At 36.8% G+C, this 23906-nt stretch overlaps 2 protein-coding genes and 1 non-coding gene across 3 annotated transcripts; 1 reads left to right on the top strand and 2 right to left on the bottom strand.

Moving 5' to 3' along the window:
- Positions 1 to 6931: 6931 nt before the first annotated feature.
- Positions 6932 to 7004, bottom strand: Trnam-cau (transfer RNA methionine (anticodon CAU)). Its single transcript has one exon. It is a non-coding gene; the product is annotated as a tRNA-Met (tRNA).
- Positions 7005 to 7918: 914 nt separating this feature from the next.
- LOC144443101 (alkaline phosphatase-like) lies at positions 7919 to 15362 on the top strand. The gene is made up of 9 exons (XM_078132474.1): positions 7919 to 7988; positions 8382 to 8605; positions 9289 to 9463; positions 9585 to 9757; positions 10174 to 10378; positions 12456 to 12596; positions 13028 to 13219; positions 14254 to 14391; positions 15160 to 15362. Exons 1-9 carry the CDS (start codon positions 7919 to 7921, stop codon positions 15360 to 15362), a joined length of 1521 nt encoding a protein of 506 aa, XP_077988600.1.
- A 1611-nt stretch (positions 15363 to 16973) lies between these two features.
- On the bottom strand, positions 16974 to 23425 carry LOC144443099 (alkaline phosphatase-like). Its single transcript, XM_078132473.1, has 9 exons — positions 23353 to 23425; positions 22408 to 22631; positions 21886 to 22060; positions 21378 to 21544; positions 20352 to 20553; positions 19683 to 19826; positions 18558 to 18749; positions 17746 to 17883; positions 16974 to 17224 (listed from the first exon to the last, which is right to left on the bottom strand). The coding sequence occupies exons 1-9, from the start codon at positions 23423 to 23425 to the stop codon at positions 16974 to 16976; spliced, it is 1566 nt and encodes a 521-aa protein (XP_077988599.1).
- Positions 23426 to 23906: the final 481 nt, after the last annotated feature.

Raw genomic sequence — 23906 nt, 5'->3', positions numbered from 1 at the left:
TGTGAAGGAAGCCAAGCGGCATCTGGACGAGACACAAACGAAGTTGACAGAAGTATGATAAATAAGATACCACATTCTATTTTATTTTATGTAAAAATGAACGTTTATGATAGAATGTGCCTCGGGAACGAAATCGAATGTCAATGAAAATCGAAGTTCTTAAATCTCTCTACTATAAAAGCTAGCTTTTAGCGCTTCTGGTCCTTTAAACATTATATTTAAAAAAAGAGCTTCTTGTCTCATTTAAAAAGAAAATCGTCAATCATTTATTCTCCCATAATGTTAACACTGTATTCGGTGGCCATATTGTATTCGGCAGCCATATTGGATTCTAAAATGGCTTCATTTGATAACATTTGAAATATGTATGTTGACCTTTTGATTTCTGTTCTTGATTTTCACTGAGAAATAATTTTCTTGAACAAAGTTACAGCAAAAACGTCAACAGTTTATTTTCGAGGCACATTTCACATTGAACTTCATTGTCTACACTTGGCAGCAAACTCGTTCTGAAACAAAATGTAATAATATAGAACAACTGCTAAATAGCAAGGACGTTTTAATCATAGGCATACTGTATTTAAACATAGTCATTGTTTAATGTGAACTCAAATACACCATTCCTATATTTTGTAAATGCTAAGATTAGTAGCGTCTAGCCAACTAGGCAACTATAGTTGACCATCATCAGCTATGTTCTGTTTGTCATAATGATAACAATTAGAACAAATTTGAATTGAATTACACGAAATTGTTACTTACTACATAGTAGGCCTAGATGTCTACTACATAGTAGGCCTAGATGTCCACTACATAGTAGGCCTAGATGTTTACTACATAGTAGGCCTAGGTGTCTACTACATGGTAGGCCTAGATGTTTACTACATAGTAGGCCTAGGTGTTTACTACATGGTAGGCCTAGATGTCTACTACATAGTAGGCCTAGGTGTTCACTACATGGTAGGGCTAGATGTCTACTACATAGTAGGCCTAGATGTCTACTACATAGTAGGCCTAGATGTCTACTACATAGTAGGCCTAGGTGTTTACTACATAGTAGGCCTAGGTGTCTACTACATAGTAGGCCTAGGTGTCTACTACATAGTAGGACTAGATGTCTACTACATAGTAGGCCTAGATGTCTACTACATAGTAGGCCTAGATGTCTACTACATAGTAGGGCTAGGTGTTCACTACATAGTAGGCCTAGGTGTCTACTACATAGTAGGCCTAGGTGTCTACTACATAGTAGGGCTAGGTGTGCACTACATGGTAGGCCTAGATGTCTACTACATAGTAGGCCTAGATGTCTACTACATGGTAGGCCTAGATGTCTACTACATCGTAGGCCTAGGTGTCCACTACATAGTAGGCCTAGATGTCTACTACATAGTAGGACTAGATGTCTACTACATAGTAGGCCTAGATGTCTACTACATAGTAGGCCTAGATGTCTACTACATAGTAGGGCTAGGTGTTCACTACATAGTAGGCCTAGGTGTCTACTACATAGTAGGCCTAGATGTCTACTACATGGTAGGCCTAGATGTCTACTACATCGTAGGCCTAGGTGTCCACTACATAGTAGGCCTAGGTGTCCACTACATAGTAGGCCTAGGTGTTTACTACATAGTAGGCCTAGATGTCTACTACATAGTAGGCCTAGGTGTCTACTACATAGTAGGGCTAGGTGTCTACTACATAGTAGGCCTAGGTGTTCACTACATAGTAGGCCTAGGTGTCTACTACATAGTAGGCCTAGGTGTCTACTACATAGTAGGGCTAGATGTCTACTACATAGTAGGCCTAGATGTCTACTACATAGTAGGCCTAGATGTCTACTACATAGAAGGCCTAGATGTCTACTACATGGTAGGCCTAGATGTCTACTACATGGTAGGCCTAGATGTCTACTACATAGTAGGCCTAGGTGTCCACTACATAGTAGGCCTAGATGTCTACTACATAGTAGGCCTAGATGTCTACTACATAGTAGGCCTAGATGTCTACTACATGGTAGGCCTAGATGTTTACTACATAGTAGGCCTAGGTGGTCACTACATAGTGGGCTTAGATGTTTACTACATAGTAGGTCTAGGTGTGCCATGGTTATTTACATGTCAAGTAGCATGTCTTGTTTCCTGTCAGTGCTTTTAACAGTACAATATCATCCTCTACAGGCTGAACGTAAACATGTCGTCGTTAAACGTGACCTTGAGCGAACGAACTTCAAGTTGGAAGCAAAAGAAGGGTATGTTGATCATGCACTTTATTTTTTTAGGATGGGGATAGAGTTGGATGGGTTGACCGCTATGCAACCCTGATGATGCAACCCATAATATTCAAGTAAAACGTTTGGGTGATTTGACAAAATCATTCACAGCATCCATATCAGGTGTAAAACTATATTGTTTCATTAACTGTAATCATCAGCCCAGTATTAACGTGATCAATCTGTAAGCAATGCAGTGCAAAGTAAGTAAATAGTCAATGACTGGAGTGTACACAATCTTTTCAGTGTAAAGTAAGTAAACAGCCATTGACTAGAGTGTAAACAATGCTAGCAGTGCAAAGTAAGTAAATAGCCATTGAGTGTGAACAATGTTAGCAGTGCAAAGTAAGTAAATAGTCATTGACTAGAGTGTAAAGACTGTTAGCAGTACAAAGTGAAGTAAATAGTCATTGACTAGAGTGTAAACAATGTTAGCAGTGCAAAGTGAAGTAAATAGTCATTGACTAGAGTGTAAACAATGTTAGCAGTGCAAAGTAAATAAATAGTCATTGACTAGAGTGTAAATAATGTTAGCAGTGCAAAGTAAGTAAATAGCCATTGACTAGAGTGTAAACAATGTTAGCAGTACAAAGTAAATAAATAGTCATTGACTAGAGTGTAAACAATGTTAGCAGTACAAAGTAAATAAATAGTCATTGACTAGAGTGTAAACAATGTTAGCAGTACAAAGTGAAGTAAATAGTCATTGACTAGAGTGTAAACAATGTTAGCAGTGCAAAGTAAATAAATAGTCATCGACTAGAGTGTAAACAATGTTAGCAGTGCAAAGTAAGTAAATAGCCATTGACTCGAGTGTAAACAATGTTAGCAGTGCAAAGTAAGTAAATAGTCATTGACTAGAGTGTAAACAATGTCAGCAGTGCAAAGTAAGTAAATAGTCATTGACTAGAGTGTAAACAATGTTAGCAGTACAAAGTAAGTATATAGTCATTGACTAGAGTGTAAACAATGTTAGCAGTGCAAAGTAAGTAAATAGTCATTGACTAGAGTGTAAACAATGTTAGCAGTACAAAGTAAGTAAATAGTGATTGACTACAATGTAAACAATGTTAGCAGTGCAAAGTAAGTAAATAGTCATTGACTAGAGTGTAAACAATGTTAGCAGTACAAAGTAAGTATATAGTCATTGACTAGAGTGTAGACAATGTTAGCAGTACAAAGTAAGTAAATAGTCATTGACTAGAGTGTAAACATACATGTAGATGCCATAAAACTTTGCCTGATCTAATTGGGATCTATATTATAATATCAGTTGTGAGTTGTCATCAGTCTGATAGCAGAAAGACTAGCTGTTTACAATTTAACTAGTTAGAAAGGCTAGATACTGGGGTTATGGTTAAAACAATTGAAAGAGTATACTTTCACATTTCAATGCTATTATATATGAGTTTGTCAAATAGAGAATGTGCTTTACTTCAGTATTACGGGTTGTGTAACTGTATGGTTGTCATGTGACAAATGAAACGAGGGTACATTTGTCACATGCCCGTGGTGAAAACAAGTGTATGCCATACCATTGTCATTACCCTGGTGAAATAACAGTATAGTTGTTATGTGACTGGTGAAATAAAAGTATGGTTGTTATGTGACTATGGTGAAATAACAGTATGGTTGTTATGTGACTATGGTGAAATAACAGTATGGTTCTTATGTGACTATGGTGAAATAACAGTATAGTTGTTATGTGACTATGGTGAAATAACAGTATGGTTCTTATGTGACTATGGTGAAATAACAGTATAGTTGTTATGTGGCTATGGTGAAATAACAGCATAGTTGTTATATGGTTATGGTAAAATAACAGTATGGTTGTTATATGAATGTGGTGAAATAACAGTATGGTTGCTGTGTGACTGGTGAAATAACAGTATGTGAATATGATGAAATAACAGTATCTTTGTCATGTGACTCTGGTAACATCATATTTTGATTACCCCTGCAGTCGTGTCGAAATCCTTACGGAATCAATTGATGCACGTACTGAAAGTCTTAAATCTCTTGAAGATAGAGAGGCGGAAGCCTCTGATGCAGAACAGTTAACTGAAGAGAAAATTGCGTTTCTGGAAAGTCAAGTCCGAGAGGTAGCTTCTACAATAAGATTTTTTAAAGTTTTCTTTAAATGCTGTTGGACAAATGTTCCAGAAACCATGTGTATAGCACTATCTGTTAACCAACCGGATAACAACATATTAAATATCAATGTAACAATTAATTATTTAATTTTAACTTGGACGAAAACTTTATCTTTATATCAGAAACTTTACCAAGAAATTAAAATTTTAGAAAACGTCTTTATGTGACTCTCTATGCAATATATAGAATTGTTTTCCAACGTTTTAAACATATTTTTGAATGTTTATTTTGACATGTTGATATTTTCTAATTGTATTTTGGTAAACTTATTAACATGATAATATATGTATATCAATACATATATTATTATTTCTTACAGGCTGAAGTGCGTTCTGAAGCTGCCGATAGATTAAGAGGATCATTAGAGAGACAGGAAGTTGATATAAATGGTAATATTTCATTTCTTATCATATTCTTAAGAAAGAAATCAATATTCATGATAATGACCCATAATCGTATCATTTAAAAGGTGTGTATATTCATGCACTATGTTCCATCCTTCATCCCCAAGAATATTTGGCACTAGTGAAATTGGAATAATACATGTATAAATTGAACGTTATATTTAGGACACAACTTGAAGAAACTTAAATTCTATTTCTCAATGCTTTGATGTCTTTGCTTCGATTCTTTTCTTTGAAAACAACAGTAAAAATGTGCTTTCCTTCTTTTGTTACATTGTAAAGCTGAAATTAATAATTGGCGAGTGAAACGAGAAGAAATTGAGAAAGAGATGTCTGCAATGGATGATGTTGTCGACGATGACGACTGTTGAGATGAGAAGAACAAATACCACCACCACCAAGATAGGTCATGATGATTGACAATTTGTCAGACGACATTGAATGGAGTTATAAACACTGTAATTGGTTGTAGACACAATGTAAAGTTGTCGACATAATACCAAGTAATAGAATATACAGTAACATTTATTGACACCATATTGGCTTTAGATAAAGTATAAAGGTATAGATATGCTAGCAGGTATTATAGATAACAACTTATAGCACCATAACCGTGGTAAATATACAAACATACCACAGACTTTACAGAAAACGAGTCTAGTCCTATTCATTTATTTGGGTTAATTTAGTTTACATGGTGACAATGTCGACAACTTTTCAGCAGGGAATCCAGTCATACATAGAAAAACTATTCTGTATTTTAGACAATATCAGGTACAAAAAAAATTCATTAAGTTCAAGTAATAGATAGATGGGAAGGAATTATTTTGTTTACATGTATTTGTTATAGATAGCTGTAAAACCCTACAAAGAACCAACCAGCTGTAAAGAAATAGATAAAGTTGTCAAACAATTCCTTATTGTTGTAATAGAAAACAGGATTAGATGTTGTTATAACTTATTGGTGTAACAATAAACATGACTAGAAGTTGTTACATTACTAACATAATGTAGATTTATTATGGAATGATCATTTTTGAGTACGACTAATTTGTCTGGTTGTTTGTTACAGATAGTAAAAGTTGTATGTTTATAATTTGCATATTTCATTTTTTTTGAAAATATGCAAATTATAAACGTACAACTTTTACTTTCCTTCCGGGGTATAATCGATTATCATTTGGTGAGTCTTTGTGTATATTTCAACTGTGTAACATGCTAAGAATTCGGAATGTAATTTCTTTCTTCTGTTAATTAATAAAATCGACATTAGGGGTCTTTGTTTGTTTTATGTCCATATCTGATGGTTAGAAGTGATAAAACCGCACAAAAAAGTTCACTTTAACTGAAATATTAATTAAAAAGTCACTAGTTATTTCATAATTTAACATCACAAAAAAGTCCCTCACCTATATTGTCCTAGCAGTGATACACTGTTGCAACACCGGTCTTAGCATACATGAATATGTATTAGATGAACACTGCATATTCATGACTTTTTCTAGTGGTGATAAGCATTTAGAATTCATGAATATACAAAGTCATGACCAGGATAGGAAATAACAGATCTCTCATTTCTTATCATCAGTCAGATGTTCTATCGGAAAAACTGTTTTGCACCAATTTATATATTTATATGTCGTCAACTTGAAGCTTTATTTATTCATAACAACAGACAATAGTACTAGCCCAATTAATTTTTCACCATCCTTTCTTGAACTCGATGGGCGCCACCAACGGTAAAACAGTTAGGATAAAAAACGTTGATAGCTGAATAATTATTCTCAGTCACAAAAAGTAGGAAAGGCAGCTGTTTTTATGTCTCATATGTCAATCACACTGTCACACAGTTGTGGGGAAAAAAGGTTATTCCACGCTCGTAAGAATATTTGTCATCAAGGTGACACTAAAAAGTGGGGAGTGAATGCACAAGAAAGGCGTGCAAATTACAGTGATATATTTTTAAAAAAATAGCCATAGACGCTTCTCTCTCTCTCTCTCTCTCTCTCTCTCTCTCTAACGTCTGTAGCTGTGACAAGGTGACATTGCCGTAATGTTCGCCAAATTCCAAATCAAATTATGTTAAAATAAATTTTAAAAATGCCCCGTGTGAGGATCGAACTCACGACCTTCAGATTATGAGACTGACGCGCTGCCTACTGCGCTAACGAGGCTTCTGAAAGTTTTTGTCTGAGACAATACATTGAACTATTTAGTTGGCTAAAATCGTTTTTATTTCTATTGTGTTGTCTTGTACATTTTATACGTTTTAAAAGCTTCATTTGTGTGTCTGCTTACTAATGGGAAAAGACCACATGCTGAATTTACACTGATAATAATATCATACTATGAAAGATTATATTCTTGTTTATACACTTGACAGACACATATTATTAGTGGGTGGGGCACTGGATGTCTCGTGGTCGATATCTGGATTTATGATATTTTCTCTAAATGTAGGACGTCGACCTAGTTCCCTCGACAGATATTAATCTAATAAAGACTGAAGTCGTGCTGATGGCAACAACATTTTTAGGGACGAAATGACTGAAACTGGCACAAGCTAAATATAAACCTTTTACTCGGGTGAAAATAATACAAAAAAAACTGGCGTACGAAACTATTGTAGTATAATATTAATGTCAATGCATGGCATCGGTATAGCTGCACATTTTGTTCTGGCATTGTTGGAACAATGTACTCCAAAGGAATTTCGTCGACATTTTTCAGACGACGCATAATAAATTACTTCATCAGATCATTTATAAAACATGTTCTATTACCAGGTTTGAGTTCAGTCAATAGCAAATGATGTAAACACTACAAATACCCTTTAAATATGCAGAAAAAATTACGTCAGAAAAAGTATAAATGCAACTTGTAAAATATTGATAAAATGATGGGATTGTCCATTATACATACAGCTGAGAACAACTGATAAAACCATTATCTGTGTATTCTGAAATCGTCATTCAGTAACACAGAAAAATTACCATTTAATACATCAACCATTTTTCAAAGAAAAATTCCACACGACATTGAATATTGAGGATCTACATCTTCTTGTAGCGTCAATCTGTCTCAAAAAATGGCCAACCTTGTCAGAGTTTTGATTCTGGTGGCTTTCATCATAGACTTGAAACTAACTGGGGCGCAACGTAAGTTACTTAATACACTATTGTGTTTTTTTATATTAGTTTACTCGACAAGCTTGTCCATATTTTGTTCAAAGTCTTATAACTATTGATAGATGCATACTTTTTCCTTAATTATCGACATCCTCTTTTATAAAAAAAAAAGTTTGCCATCCCACTTAAATGTTTTTATCTTTTATATATCGAACCAGAAAGTTCTCTTTCAAGAACTGTGGTTAACGTAAGATACTCGATTTTGACGCTAGATGTAATGTTTGTCCTTGAACTCCTATATCAACCTACGAATAAATATTAATTCGTGGTGCTAGTTACATAAATATCAAGAAAGAAATAGTTATATTTGAATACGTTAGAGTTTCCAAAACATATTAACTTTAATTTATATTTATTGGTCAGCCGCCGAGGAATACTACCAACAAGCCCAAGCCAGTCTCGAGAGAGCGCTGGAACTTGAAAACTTGAACTTGAATGTGGCCAACAACGTCATCCTGTTCATTGGCGATGGAATGGGCATTGCCACTCTGACGTCAGCCCGGATAAGGAAAGGTCAAGACCAAGGTCAAACTGGGGAAGAGACTGTATTATTTTTCGAAGATTTTCCACATGTCGGATTATCAAAAGTGAGTATGGAAATATAATGTAAATAGATAATATAAGATTAGACCCCTAAGGCCTACAGTCTTGGTCCAGTTACCCGACCCCACCTAGTTGTTCACGGCGACCCTAAACTTATTGTTTTCACGCATTCGAGAAAAAAGAATAGAATTGCGAAAATTGTGAAGTCTCGCATGAAATTATAGTGGATGCGGAAACTGACAATAACTTAAAAAGACAATATGAAATTGTTCTTCCAATCTGCAATGGCTGTACATCTGATAGGAAGAAACCAATAACACAGAGACCATATGGAAAACAACGAAAATCGTAACTACCTGGACTAGACACTCATATATGAAAACAATATATACTAAAACAATCTACCTACTCCACCTATTCTAAAATTGAGCGTAATCGGAACCACACAATTTTTTGTTGTTAGCCTAACCTTACTGCCAATATTTCAAGTAAATTTATATACATTTAACACTTGTGTTAAACTGTCGTAGTTGGTGGCTGATGACTGGTCGTTATCACATGCTTTTAGCCAGGAATACAACAGAATATTGATAACTCACAATCACGGTTGTTACAAGGAGATTCCAAATATTTTCAGGATGAAATTATCTGAACTATAACACCAGCCACTAGTTTAGAGAAAATGTATATTTGATGAAGTTCTAACGACAGATGTGTTTTATTTTAGACATATAACACTGATACCCAAGTCCCCGACTCTGCTGGAACAGCGACTGCTTTTTTGGCCGGCGTCAAAACCAAGAGGAGATTGATAGGATTGGACGCACAGGCAATACCTTCTGACTGCGAGTCAGGTTTTGGAACAGAAGTTCCGTCCATATTAGAAATTGCCCAGCAACATGGTTGGTTTTACTCAAAGTTGTCTATTGTCTATTTTGTATTTATATGTACATGTATACCTGCCTGTCTGCCTTCCCGTGTTTTAAAACTTTCCTTAGATACTACAAAATCGTTTACTTGTAGGAAAATCGGTCGGAGTTGTCACCACAACAAGAGTAACACATGCAACACCAGCTGCAGCATATGCTCACAGTGTTCACCGAGACTGGGAAGCCGACTCTGACATTCCTGTGGAAGAGCAGGGAAAGGGTTGCAAAGACATTGCCTTGCAGATGGTAGAAAATACTGGTATACAGGTAAACATAACGTATCACTGTGGTTGATGTATGTTAAGTATGTGCTATGGAATTGTACGATGAAATAAGACTACTAATAGTACTAAAGAGTAACCATCCGTCGTGACGGAATGTAAATCCTCAAATATAATACTGTGGTCTTTGACACAGAAATACGCAAACATACTGACAAGTAAAAACATACATACATACATACATACATACATACATACATACATACATACATACATACATACATACATACATACATACATACATACATACATACATACATACATACATATAATACATATAATACATACCCTGGTTATTAATCGAAAATCAGTTCACCAACTTGTGTTTTTAACATAAAGTTATTGTGATATAATATTTCAACAAGACCGCTGGATTTTCATCTGAAGATATGTTATATTTAGGTCGTTCTAGGTGGAGGTAGGCAGAAATTTATGACAGATGATGAACGAGACCCAGAGGGTGGTCTCTTTTCATTTGGTCACCGTGAAGATGGTCGCGATTTGATCCAAGAATGGCTTGATAGTAAAACTGGATCTACTGCTGAATACGTTTGGAACGAAGAGCAATTCGATGCTGTTGACCCCCTAACTACCGATTATCTTTTAGGTGTGTTCTTTTTCATAGTTTGGTGATATAGTTTCTCATATCTCAAGGTGCCAACTATTATATGAGGGAGCGATTATTTTTCATAGCCGGCAAAATCAAAACACAGAGCATCCCCTTATGCATTGCTAAAACAAAGGGTACACCCTTTTTTGCAGACCCATCCCTAGTCGCATTAACGCATCCCTTTAAGTAAACACGACGTGTTGGCACACGTGGTGAGATCTCATCGTAGAAATTACAACATAATATTAATGATTTAAAATGTTTAATATTGTCAGATAGAAGCAGCCCACCTAGACCGGACAAGAGACATGTCGTTTTCTTTCTAATACGACCCTATACCAACATAAGGAGGACCTATGTCTTGGTGCTCATTTAAAATTCCGGACCGCATTCGATGCGAAAAAAATACATTGAACTTGTGGTTGGTATAGGATCGTTAGATAGGAAAATACTCGACAATCTGTCGTCTAAAGACTATGACAGAACCCCATGGCCTCGCGAGCGAATAAACCGAATCACGAGTGAAAATAACTTCTGTACTCCCTACCGTCCATTGCGAGGCCATGGGGTTCTGTTATTATTACATATGTACACCAAAAACGCAATAAAATGCAGGTGGGGAAGGGCGAACAACATATTCGCATGAATATGTATCAGGTCACCAGCTCATGTCATTCAGGTCAGGCAGAGGTCACAGACGTGAATTATGAGCGATGATTGGTTGTCAACAACAATAAGTATTGATATGCAAATTACGTGTTGACCTGCTCTCGCTAGCTAGCTAGCTCCGCTGTGATTCATTCACAAAACCGATCAGAAGAAATGCATACACGATTATTTTAGTAGTAGAAACAGATAAAATTCAACAGCGTGGTATTCTTAGTGTCCTATATAATAGTACTTCAGTAAAATCTTTCAAAATGTACAATATTATAAAAGTTAGTCTTCATCAGAATCGGAAAAGATTACGGATTGTCTGCAGCGTTTTATAATGTAAACACACTGACAAGAACTTTGACAGAGGTGTTTCCGCCGGAAACTTTCCGGCGACATGAAATGTGAAATTTGAAAGATCCACCGCTAATACGGATATTTTCAAAACATTCCGCATAACTGTGGGAAATGATTGACTGCGTTCTGGCTGGTTGATGGTCCTGAGGATTGTGTTGCACGATCTCCCATCGGCTGCATTTGTTGGGCGTTGTTGATGTGTACGAAGCATCGGTGGCCGTAGTCGCTGGGCGCGTGCCTCGGGTCAGCTTTATTTTGTTGTTGATCATAATAAAATTCACTCTCAGAAAGTTCAAAATAATTCAAATTAAACAAATCGTTATGTTCAGAATCCACCGAAATATCTTCCATTTGTAAAGTAGTGGTCGCCGGCAATATTTACAAACATAAAGTAGTTCGAAAGGTTGTTTACTCATTTGCATAATGAACAGTGAAAATACCTAACTAATTTGCATAGTTATTTGATAGGTAAGGCACTAATTTGCATAGTTATTTGATACCCCAGAACTTGCGATGGTCGAGAAAAATAGTGAAATACATTATGAACCAACAAAAAATTGTTCAAAAAGTGTGTAACAGGAAAGACACGTATGTGCATTTAAAAAAATGCATTTATTTGCTTATTTTCATCAGGAATTGGTTTTACTTTTGGATCTATTTTATCTCAATTTATCTCATTTGCATAGCAACCAGTGAAAATACCGGTTTTATTTTTGACTGTACACCAACGTACACAATGGTACATATGTAATAATACCCTGTACTACATAGATGTTTTAACAAGTATATACATGTATTTTGATACTATCGCAAGAAAGACAACATTCGAAAAAGTTGTATAGAATTACCCCCTCATTCTGTTGTGTAAACCTTTGTCTTTGCATTGTAGGGCTATTTGACTAGTCACGTGACATTTGTCTTTGTATTGTATGGCTATTTGACTACAGTCACGTGACCTTTGTATTTGCATTGTAGGGCTATTTGACTACAGTCACATGACCTTTGTCTTTGCATTGTAGGAGTATTTTACTACAGTCACGTGACCTCTGTCTTTGCATTGTAGGACTATTTGACTACAGTCACATGACCTTCGAGGACAATCGTGGAAGTGACGATGCTGGAGAACCTCACCTTGCCAATATGACAAAGAAAGCTATTGAAATGCTCTCCAAGAATCCAAACGGTTTCTTCCTACTTGTTGAAGGTTTGTTGTTTTTAACAATCTATCATAGTTTCGAGTTCACGTACTTGAAAGTGTTATGATCAAACACGAACTCTGACGAGGATTTTCACCACGACAAAATACACAGGAGATGATGAGTTGGAAATCTTGGGCCCGGCCCTCTCGTTACAGTCCTGGTCTACGTGTATGAGACTTGACACCGAAATGACACTATGACAACAGTTTTGATTTCGACCCTCACCTGACCAGATCTATTGACACCCCCTCCTCCGATAAAACTTGGAAAGGAATAAAGTAGACCTAATATCCCAAAGATTGAAAGCAAACTAATAGTAAAACCCATGACAGAAGTTCAGAAGATTGGGATCTCGTTCACTGTGTATTGAATCTGAACGTAGACCCTCCACGTGGAGGGTCTATGGTGAAACTGTATAATTCATTTTTCTCTACAGGGGGTCGTATAGACCACGCCCATCACGCAAACACAGCATACAGCGCCCTCTACGATACAATAGCCTTGGACTTGGCAGTGGAGACGGCCAAAACTATGACATCAGATAGTGATACACTTATTGTTGTTACTTCTGATCACAGTCACACAAACACAGTGAATGGTTATCCTACAAGAGGAAATTCCATATTAGGTAAGAAATTCCATATTAGGTAAGAATTTCCATATTAGGTAAGAAATTCCATATTAGGTAAGAAATTCCATATTAGGTAAGTTGAAACAAGTGATGAATATTCATCGTTCATTATTCTACTCTGCAAATTACAGTATTCTTCTGCAAATTATTAATACACGAAAATTGGGACTACAAATACCATCTGAACGTTTTAGATGACATTTAGTTCAGTGAATCGGCAATCCTTGAAGTTCTACACTAGCCTACTGTAAAATTTTGTCTCCCAGGGTACAAGAACACGAACATTTTTTACCGTAACATGATAGTTTTTTAAATCAAAGTTGATTACATCAAAGGTCGTATATAGGAAATTATGTTATGACCTAATCCCTAACATAATAGTTATCCTAATCCCTAACCCTTAAGCCAAGTCCCTAATACCAAACCTTAATCCAGACCCGTAAAATTAGGAACTATATCTTTTCTTCATAGCACTAATCTCAACCTTAACCCCCTGACCCGTACCCTTAAACTCTAATCCTGCAAAACCTTAAACGGTAGATTAGGGAACTACGTTCATGATATTGAAGCCTCTTTTTATCTTCTTTTAACCTTTAACCTTTAACCCTAATCATAACCCTAGACCACTATGGACATTTTCTGTAATCTGAGTGAAACATAGACCCAAAACCAACAAGTCCAGTTTAAATTGATTTAGAAAAAACACACAACACCAGCTTTTCAAACCGTTACTTTATTGCACGACACCTTGTAGGGGAAATATTTTTCGAGTTCATGTGGTTATAATGTGTGGCGTTCGATCAGTAAACATAGTTATGGAAACATGACAGTCGTGTTTATACTTTGATAAGTTGCTGGACACTAATGTTGCATTTATATGTGTTTTTGCATGAAAATGCTCTTACTCATACTTACCACAGCAAGCAAGTAGACGCACTGGGTTTTTTTCATGGGTTGTACCTGTCTTACTCAATTACCAAGTAAGATGTTTAAGTGTAACCCAGAATGTATGTATTGGTTTTTAACATTAGGGAAAGTTGATGCTGATATGGGATCAGATGGATTACCATTTACAACCATTACGTACGCTGATGGACCTGGAGGCATCACAGTCACACAAAGTTATCAAAATAACGGACATCGACCTAATATCACAGACACTAACACAGGTACGTCAAGTCACAATCCACCGCCCCAAGATGTCTTTATATAGATAGAGGGCGTAATTGCTAATATTACCCTTTGACAAACAGTGTATGTAGTGTTCTCAATTAATTTTATTTGTCATGTACCGAATGAAGCAGATATTGACTGGTTTTTAGAGCAAAATATGTACAGCGCATTGCATGTTATTGTTCACTGGCTCTGTTTGATATAATCACACAGAAACCAATACGAAACAGCACATGTTACACTTGAATATAGCAAGATGGATACACGTCAGTTTCTTGCTACATTGTGTCTACTTGAATAGAACTAAGGTACCATCATGTAGATATAAAATACGGTCATCAAAACATTGATTCACGTGTTTAGTCGCAGTACGTTGAAATGGTATATTTCATTCAGACTAAATATATCAAAAAATTGCAACCTTGCCATCTCAAAGTATAGAATGTGCAGTTTCTTGGTCTCTGCATGACCGTATCAAACAGAGCTAGCGAGTGAACACTAACGTGCAACGCGCTGTATACATTTACAAAAATGTCCTTCCATGTGTAAGTCAACATATTCAGCATTGCCAAGGAAAGTATTGTCATCTGTTCTCACGATCATACTGAACACTAAAATGCAAACAATATCTGCTTCTTTCGGTACATAGTAAGTGAAATCAATTAAAACCAATGTTGAAAAAAAAATAGTAATCCGGTGTACTTTGTATATAAATAACTATATAGCACATTGTTACAGGCGTCCTAATTAATGTTCATTCACAGAGCTTCCCATCTACGTGTCCCAGGCACTGGTAGGAAAGATTTCGGCTAGTCATGCTGGCGAAGATGTGGCCATATTCTCAGACGGTCCAATGGCTCACTTGATTCATGGAGTTCACGAGCAGTCTTATGTCTGTCATGTTATGGAATACGCTGCCTGTATCGGCAACTATTCTAATCGGTGTGCAACAAAAGAGAGAAAATAAAAAGGGGGAAATCCATCGATTTGTGAATTAACTTTGCACTTTTGAAATTCAGTCTTCATGGATTTCATTTTTTGAAAACCGTGATTTTAAGGAATGATAATTAATTGTCGACCCTTCATTGATTGAATAAATCTGAAAATTATATGAAATCATTGATGGAGTATGTAGTTCTTATTAATAACATAGCAATCTCCCTATGCAAGTCACGATAACGTACTGTCATATAACCATACTGCAGCAATATTCAGACGAATTATGTTTTTTTATATATTGTTTGTTGACAAGTACTTGTTGGTTTCCTCTGCTGCAAAGTTTTTGTTTTACTAAAAATAATCTACCCCCCCCCCAACTGTTCACGGTTCATCCACCTATGTACAATGGTCTGAAGATTTAAGATGCATCTGACACGTGAGAAATTGTAAAGTTTCGAATCACATTTTTCACACAAGATGAAGGTATTTAATTTGACCGTGTAGTGTTTATCATACTTGAAATACACAGTGAATATTGCCAATATGATGGACTCTTGTAATCCCCCTCCCTTCTGTCCGATCCTCTTATCTCCTCTCAGACTCTTCTCCTCTTCCTCTTCTTTTTACTAATTTTCTCTTGTGATAACGTCTAATTTCTCTTTCTCTTCATCCTTGCCCTCTAATACCCTTATTCTTTCCCCTCTCCAATTATCATTTCCCCTCCTCTCCCCCGCTTCTCTTCTCTTCTCTTCTCTTCTCTTCTCTTCTCTTCTCTTCTCTTCTCTTCTCTTCTCTTCTCTTCTCTTCTCTTCTCTTCTCTTCTCTTCTCTTCTCTTCTCTTCTCTTCTCTTCTCTTCTCTTCTCTTCTCTTCTCTTCTCTTCTCTTCTCTTCTCCCCTCCTCCCCACTCCACTCATCAAATCTTATTTCGAGAGAAAGATCATATACGCAGTAACGGGTCCATAAAACGATCAATATAAATGATAGGGAATGTACCAACTGTTACTCTGTCGATCAGTCTTCATACAAATGCGTATGAATGTTACGCAAACTCGCAACATGCACACACGCATACACGCACACACACTGGTAGGCAGGCAGACATCGAGACAGACACTGAGATATCCAGACATACATACATACATACATACATACATACATATACATGTACATACATACATACATACATACATACATACATACATACATACATGCATACATACATGTACATACATACATACATACATACATACATACAGACAGACAGACAGACAGACAGACAGGCAGACAGACAGACAGACAGACAGACAGATAGATAGATAGATAGATAGATAGATAGATAGATAGATAGATAGATAGATAGATAGATAGATAGATAGACAAAGCTATGGCCTAATCATTTCCTACACTACAACACTACTCAACATCCTTCATGGAACTAAGCGAGTAGGATCTGACTGACCTATGGAACGTAACAAAACAAGACAACAGTTTTCGTTTCGATTAAAGCAATTTTTTTTCATGACTTAGAGTTCATAGACAATCACAATAGTTTTGTGTATATTATTCATAGGATCTTAAATGTCCGTCGAATGTTCTTGTTATCTTCAACTACAGCATAAAACATCTTAATAGACCATTTACCATTCATGTCGATTGAGTTGTCCCTTCACCATGGCATCCATAGGAGACATTCTATTGGTTGCAACACAGTGCTCAGTGTATGGTCCAATGCAAGCTGCATACATCATCACGTGTGGGATGTAATGCTGTTCATGGAGACCATGTACTAAGTGGGCGTACGGACCTCCGGCATATATTGGGACGTCATCACCTCCATGGGTTTCTGAGCTTTTTGGTACCAGTGCTTGGTGCACGTAAGCAGCGTTTTCTGAAGTTAGGAAATATGATCCAATATAAATAGAGTTGAATTACAAGTGTTATAATGTACAAGCAATTCAAGGTGTTTAGCATTGAGTTTTTGTTGTATAATCGTTTGATCTATGAAGCTAATGAACATGTAACTATATTTCTATTGAGAAAGAAGCTTTGAACCAGGCTTCGATTAAAACTGACCTCAAATTATTTGTTGTTTTGTTTGTTGTTGGTTAAAGTTATTTGGCAAGATTTGAAAAGCAATTGAAACCCAGTCAATTCAGCTACGTAAATGAAGACTTGCAGCTGGTAGAAAAAACATTATTATTAGGGAGCAAGCAGAATTTGCAAAACCCACATCTATTTTAAATAAATATCTTACGTACGGACACTGAAGTCAATTGCCACAGCTTTCTTTAATGTAGTGTACCATGTAACTGCTCATCTCCAGAATACGTGAAGTCTGTCTGTCTGTCTGTCTGTCTGTCTGTCTGTCTGTCTGTCTGTCTGTATACATGTAGTTATTCAGTCATTTACCTGTGTCGACGTCTGTGATATTTGGTCTTGTTCCAACTTCGGCATAACTATCATATACTTCGGTACCGCCTGGACCATTTGCATATAAAATAGTCGTGTATGGTAGGTCATCGTTTCCGACGTCTGTGTCTACCTTCCCTGTAATAATCGTTAAAATATCACCTTTGTACCTCGAATTTGTCGAAAACGGACCACTTTAAATTAGTCAGGAAAATGCATAGTAATCGCCTGGATAAATATTACCCACTAATTCACACATATTTGGTAGTCCGATATGACATTTGTCGAAATTGTGTTACTGAACATCGCCATTGAAGTGTAAAATATTATGGTGACGTACAGCCTGCGAAAAAACACTAGTGCGTTTGCTTGAATTGAGTTAGTCAAAAAAAGACTTCATGCAAAGACAAAATTAGGTAAAAGCAAAAATACAACTGATACGAAAACAACAGTGGGTGCCTCTGATATAGGTTCACATGATAAAAGGGTGGAAGTTATTAAGTAGTTAACAGCAACAGTTATAGTAAGTAGAGTTCTAACAGTAAACAGAGTGATGGGATCTGGGGCTCATTTGGTGTTTATACTTTGATAAGTTACCAATACTAATTATATTGTATATCTTTGCATGGCACTTGTCTCATTCCCTAAACAAATGCACTTGTATTTTATGGTGGGTTGTAATAACTTTCTAATTAGGTTTTAGTAGAAAGTTGTTTTATTTAGTTTCAGCAACATGTGTTTTTATTGAGTTGTTAAAAGTCAAGTACAGAAAGAATTTATGATGTTTCCAAAGATAAAATGACGTGTCTTACCTAATATGGGATTACCCCGGCTAGGAGAGCCAACAATACTGTTCACATGACTATGGTCGGCAGTGACGACAATCATGGTATCTTGTTCTGACGTCATATCCATTGCCATTTGTACGGCCTCATCCATTGCTATGACGTCATACAAACTCCTAAATGGCTTGTTGCTATGATGCGCATGATCAATGCGACCACCTGAAATCGGAAGATGTGGTATTTAAAAAGAAATCACTCCACTATCATAGTGTTTAGTTGGTGTGATGTTGTGTTGTGTTGTGTTGTGTTGTGTTGTGTTGTGTTGTGTTGTGCTGTGTTGTGCGTTGCGTTGTATTGCGTTGCGTTTCGTGAGGGGGGGGGGCTCTTTCGTTGTGCATGTTGTGTTGTGATGTGTTGTGATGTGATGTGTTGTGCTGTGTGGTGTGGTGTTGTGTTGTGCGGTGTGGTGTGGTGTGGAGTTGTGTTGTGTGGTGTGGCGTGGTGTCGTGTCGTGTCATGCGGTGTTGTGTTGTGTTGTGTTGTGTTGTGTTGTGTTGTGTTGTGTTGTGTTGTGTTGTGTCTCCAGTGTGTTGTGTTGTGTTGTGTGGTGTGGTGTGGTGTGGTGTCGTACTGTCTTTCGATGCAACGTGACAGTGTCCCACAGCCTATTTTCCACTTTCATCTACCGAAATTATAATATTATAATTATGTAATTGAGTTACAAAAGTGAAATGATGACATCAGAATTTATACAGATAGATACAATGTGTTAAGTTCAAATAGTGTGTCATTGCTATATTGTAATAATTTCAACAATAAGATCACACACGGCTTAACAGTCAGCTTTGGATACATAATACCGAGAAGTCATTGTTTATAGGTAATTTACCATTTTTAGTTGAATATAGTTGATTATTTGATGAAAAAGTTACAGCTAGTGTTTTTTTTAATTATGTGTATAGTTACACTCCCTTACCTTGTCTTTCGGTCGTGTTGCAAAGTACTATGTAATTATCCTCTAGTTGTAAAGGTAACAATAATCTTGAATACCGACCATTCCAATCTATGCACAGAAATTACTTTTGAATGAATGAAATCTAGAAGATATAGACCCATGCACCCACTAATTAGAAGAAATAAAAATGATAATACCTTCGACAAGTAAGAAGAAGCCGTTGGGATTTCTTGAGAGAATTTCAATGGCTTTCTTAGTCATGTTGGCAATATGCGGTTCTCCAGCAACATCGTCCCGTACACGTCTCTCCTCATAGTGCATGTGAGTGTGTTCGAAGAGGCCTTAGAAAATAGGACAACATTTTACAGTAGTTAGAAATCACAACACTACTAGGTGTCATTTGCAAATGCGATACATTTGATGTGTTTGATCATCTCAATGAGCGATAACATGAATGTAGTTGATAAGTTTTTAAAACTGTTCTGTATACCACGATTTAAAGGAAAATGGACATTTGATAGATTTGTTAATTATATTGATCACCGTGATTAGCTTTGGTCTCTCTCTCTCTCTCTCTCTCTCTCTCTCTCTCTCTCTCTCTCTCTCTCTCTCTCTCTCCCTCTCTCTCTCCCTACATACATACATACATACATACATACATACATACATACATACATACATACATACATACATACATACATACATGTACACACACATACACACGTACATACATACATACATACATACGTACATACATACATACATACATACATACATACATACATACATACATACATACATACATGTCGTAAATGCATTGCGTTTTCCTGCATTACTAAATAATGTGAAAGAATGCATTTCCTCACCAAGCAAGTAATCCGTCTTCTCGGTATCTATATTGTTGAAGGCGGCCTCATTCCATACATATTCAGCTGTAAATTCTGGTTTACTGTCTAGCCATTCCTGAATCAAATCCCGGCCATCTGTACGTCTTCCAACAGAGGTTGGATATTCTGGGTCTGTTTGTAAGTTATGCATAAAACTTCTCCTCCCTCCTCCTAGAACGACCTATAGAGAAAGCCAAGCAGAATTTACGGCAGGGGGCCTGAGGAGAAAATATTTTGGTCTAATTTCTTTTCACAGACCCCCAACCCACGCCACCCCCTTCGCGATTTCAAAAAGTGCATTTACCCAAAATGGTCGACCGAAGAATTTTCGTAGTCCCCCCTCCTTCCGAAGGCTACACATATTTTTTATTTATACAATTAATACAGTAACCCATCGATCCCCCTACCCCGGTTCCACTTTCTGGTAATGTACAGTACAATACATTAAAGTAACACTGGCAATCGACTTCAGCGTCCATACACAGTAGCACAGCTTTGTCAAATAGATGTCAGGTGCTGTAACCTATACTTGAATATACTTATCAGCAGGGCTTTTCCATTGCAATCTTGATTTGTGAGCATGACCATCATGTGAGGACGGTGTAGGAGGGGTGCCCCTTCGCATGGTGAGCAATGAAGACATGTAGGAGGCTATTTGCAGGCGTACCATGTCAAACTATGCACTTGACATATGTTGTTTAACATTGATTTGTCTTTGTTTGTAACTCAATAAATTGCAAAAGATTAATACACGTATAAAAACTTTGCTATTGTATGTACAATAACAAACGGTTCACATCTTTTTAGTTTTTTGAAACGTATTGAGTACAAACATAGACTTTGTCAATGTTGTTTCACATCGATTTTTCAAGTAGGAAGCCAGGCCGGCCAGCTACATAGAAAGCGATGTCTTCTCACCAAGCCTAGACTTTAAGTGGACGTAGCTTAGTCAATTCAAACCGGACCTAAGAATGGTATCAAAGCGATAGACCCATAGCAACGCACCTGTATTTCATTATTTTCCAACATCTGGACAGCAATATCTTTGCATGCTGCATTCCAGGGAGCTATATCGTAGTCAGTTTCCCAACCTCTCTCGGCAACATGAGCATAAGCTCCCGCGGGTGTTGCATGGGTGACACGAGTAGTTGTAACGATGCCGACAGATTTACCTAGAGGAGAAACAAACATTGGGTTGATTCCGATATCAGATTTTATGAAATGGACTTTATAAGTATCTTTGTAGACAGTTGTTATTTAGTTATAGGGAAATAAAGTTGGCATATTTTTTTGGGGAAATATTTCTCGTCAAAACTTCTCTTACGAGTAAACTAATGAAAAAATACGTTTGGACACCATGAAAACCATAAACTGGTAACATTAGTGCTGACGAATCTTGAGAAATTATATGATTTATTTCAGAAAAAAATAAAAATTACAATTTAGAACTGGCTTCAAGAGATTGGCAGTGTTCTTTACAAACGTTTTCTGTCGGGTAAAAAAGTCAACTTACCGAACTGCTGTGCGATTTCAAGTATCGATGGGATCTCAGAACCCACACTTGCATCACAATTAGCCCATACCGCTTTGTCGTCATGCCCGATGACACCACTTTTGGTTTTAGCTCCACATAAAAATGCCGTTGCTGTGCCAGCAGAATCAGGCACTTGGTAGTCGGTATTGTATGTCTGTAGAAGTCAATGATAATTTGTGAGTTTGATAATGCATAGTGTACTTGGCATCATTTACTAGTAAAACAAGTAAAGGGGTTACACAGGCTTACAGTTTTCAGCCAGTAGACGTCTACAAGTAATGAATATTTTTCTATTCCTCTGTACGTTTATTAAAATAAAATTATTGTTCATGTGATTGGTACTCAATTCACAATTTTTTTCCCGCTTATCCACATCATTTAAATCCAGCATTGACAAGGATAACATTATTCTTATATAGTTATTTTCCTCAGGAAAGCTGTTAAGTTTTGCGCTCACAGGTAGACATTATCTTTACATGTAATTTGTATTGTCGATGTTACCTTTGATAAGCCGGCGTACGGAAGAGTTTCCATATTCAAAACATACTCTTCTCCGCTTTGACCTGCTTCTTGACCTTTAAGTATCCGACCTGAGGTGACAGTGGCTATTCCCAGTCCATCACCAATGAATAGAATGAGGTTTTCTGCAATATTTTTATTCAGATTTTCAAGTAGCCGAGCATTTTGCAAACTTTCTTGACCATGTTGATACCAGTAGTCGGCAGCTACAGGCAGAATGATTCATGTATACTGACGGTAAATATCACGTGCGAGAGAGGAGAGAGAGAGAGAGAGAGAGAGAGAGAGAGAGAGAGAGAGAGAGAGAGAGAGAGAGAAGAGAGAGAGAGAGAGAGAGAGAGAGAGAGAGAGAGAGAGAGAGAGAGAGAGAGAGAGAGAGAGTGAGAGAGAGAGGGAGAGGGAGAGAGGGAGAGAGGGAGAGAGAGAGAGAGAGAGAGAGAGAGAGAGAGAGGGGGAGAGAGAGAGAGAGAGAGAGAGCGAGAGCGAGAGAGAGAGAGGGGGAGGGAGGGAGGAGGGAGGGAGGGAGGAGGGGAGAGAGAGAGTGAGAGAGTGAGCGAGAGGAGCGAGACAGAGAGGAAGAAAGAGAAAGAGAGACAGACAGAGACAGAGGGAGAGAGACAGAGACTTCAAGTACCAAATTTATAATGAACTCTTTCCAAACAATTTTGCCAAGGTATGAGAGAACTCCACATTTACTTTTAATTTCGCATAGCCACATCTATTTGACATTTACCTGGCACGTAAAAATTGCCATACTTTGTGTAATAGGCTGAAATTATTATCAATTTTATTAAAGTAGTATTTGTGGCGTTGTTATGGCAACATTGTCATGCATTCTGTAGACGGAAGATAATATCCCTTTAGAGATAATAACTACAGATGTTACATTTCTATTATATTTCTCATGGTGAAAATTATCATATCTACTGTCAGTCATAAATAACTGTTGTAGTAGTTTTACAGGTTGTGCGATGTTAATGTATTCAACTGTGGCTGTCATATAGTAATTCAAATATAAGGGAGTGAATTATCAAAGTTGTTAGGTAAAATAATACCTACTCAATAACATGAAGTCTGCTAAACTTTAAATGGATAATCCGAAAGACTGATCATAAAATGAAAAACACAAACAAACAAACAAACAAACAAACAAACAAACAAACAAACAAAATTGACTGAAATCAACCTGGAACTATTTTGACATGCAGAAACAAAACGAACATTTCTGTGCATCAAAATCAACATTTATTTGAGAGGAATATACGTTAATAACACACAAAAATGACAAACAAGAAATGTACAAAAGCCACAATTGAGAAAAAATAGATCCGGATGAACAGAACACAAATGTCTAACTATTGATTCGAATAATTTCGAATAAAATGATGAACTATACAAATCAAATCTAATAAACGGAATGACAGATCATATGTACTTTTAAATGAAATAAAAACCAAGCCAATGTATCAAGATATGCGCAT

The sequence above is a fragment of the Glandiceps talaboti genome, chromosome 12 (genome assembly GCF_964340395.1).
Source record: "Glandiceps talaboti chromosome 12, keGlaTala1.1, whole genome shotgun sequence".
Taxonomy (NCBI): domain Eukaryota; kingdom Metazoa; phylum Hemichordata; class Enteropneusta; family Spengelidae; genus Glandiceps; species Glandiceps talaboti.
Note: the sequence above shows the minus strand (reverse complement) of the source record. Positions and strands in the feature narration are given on the sequence as shown.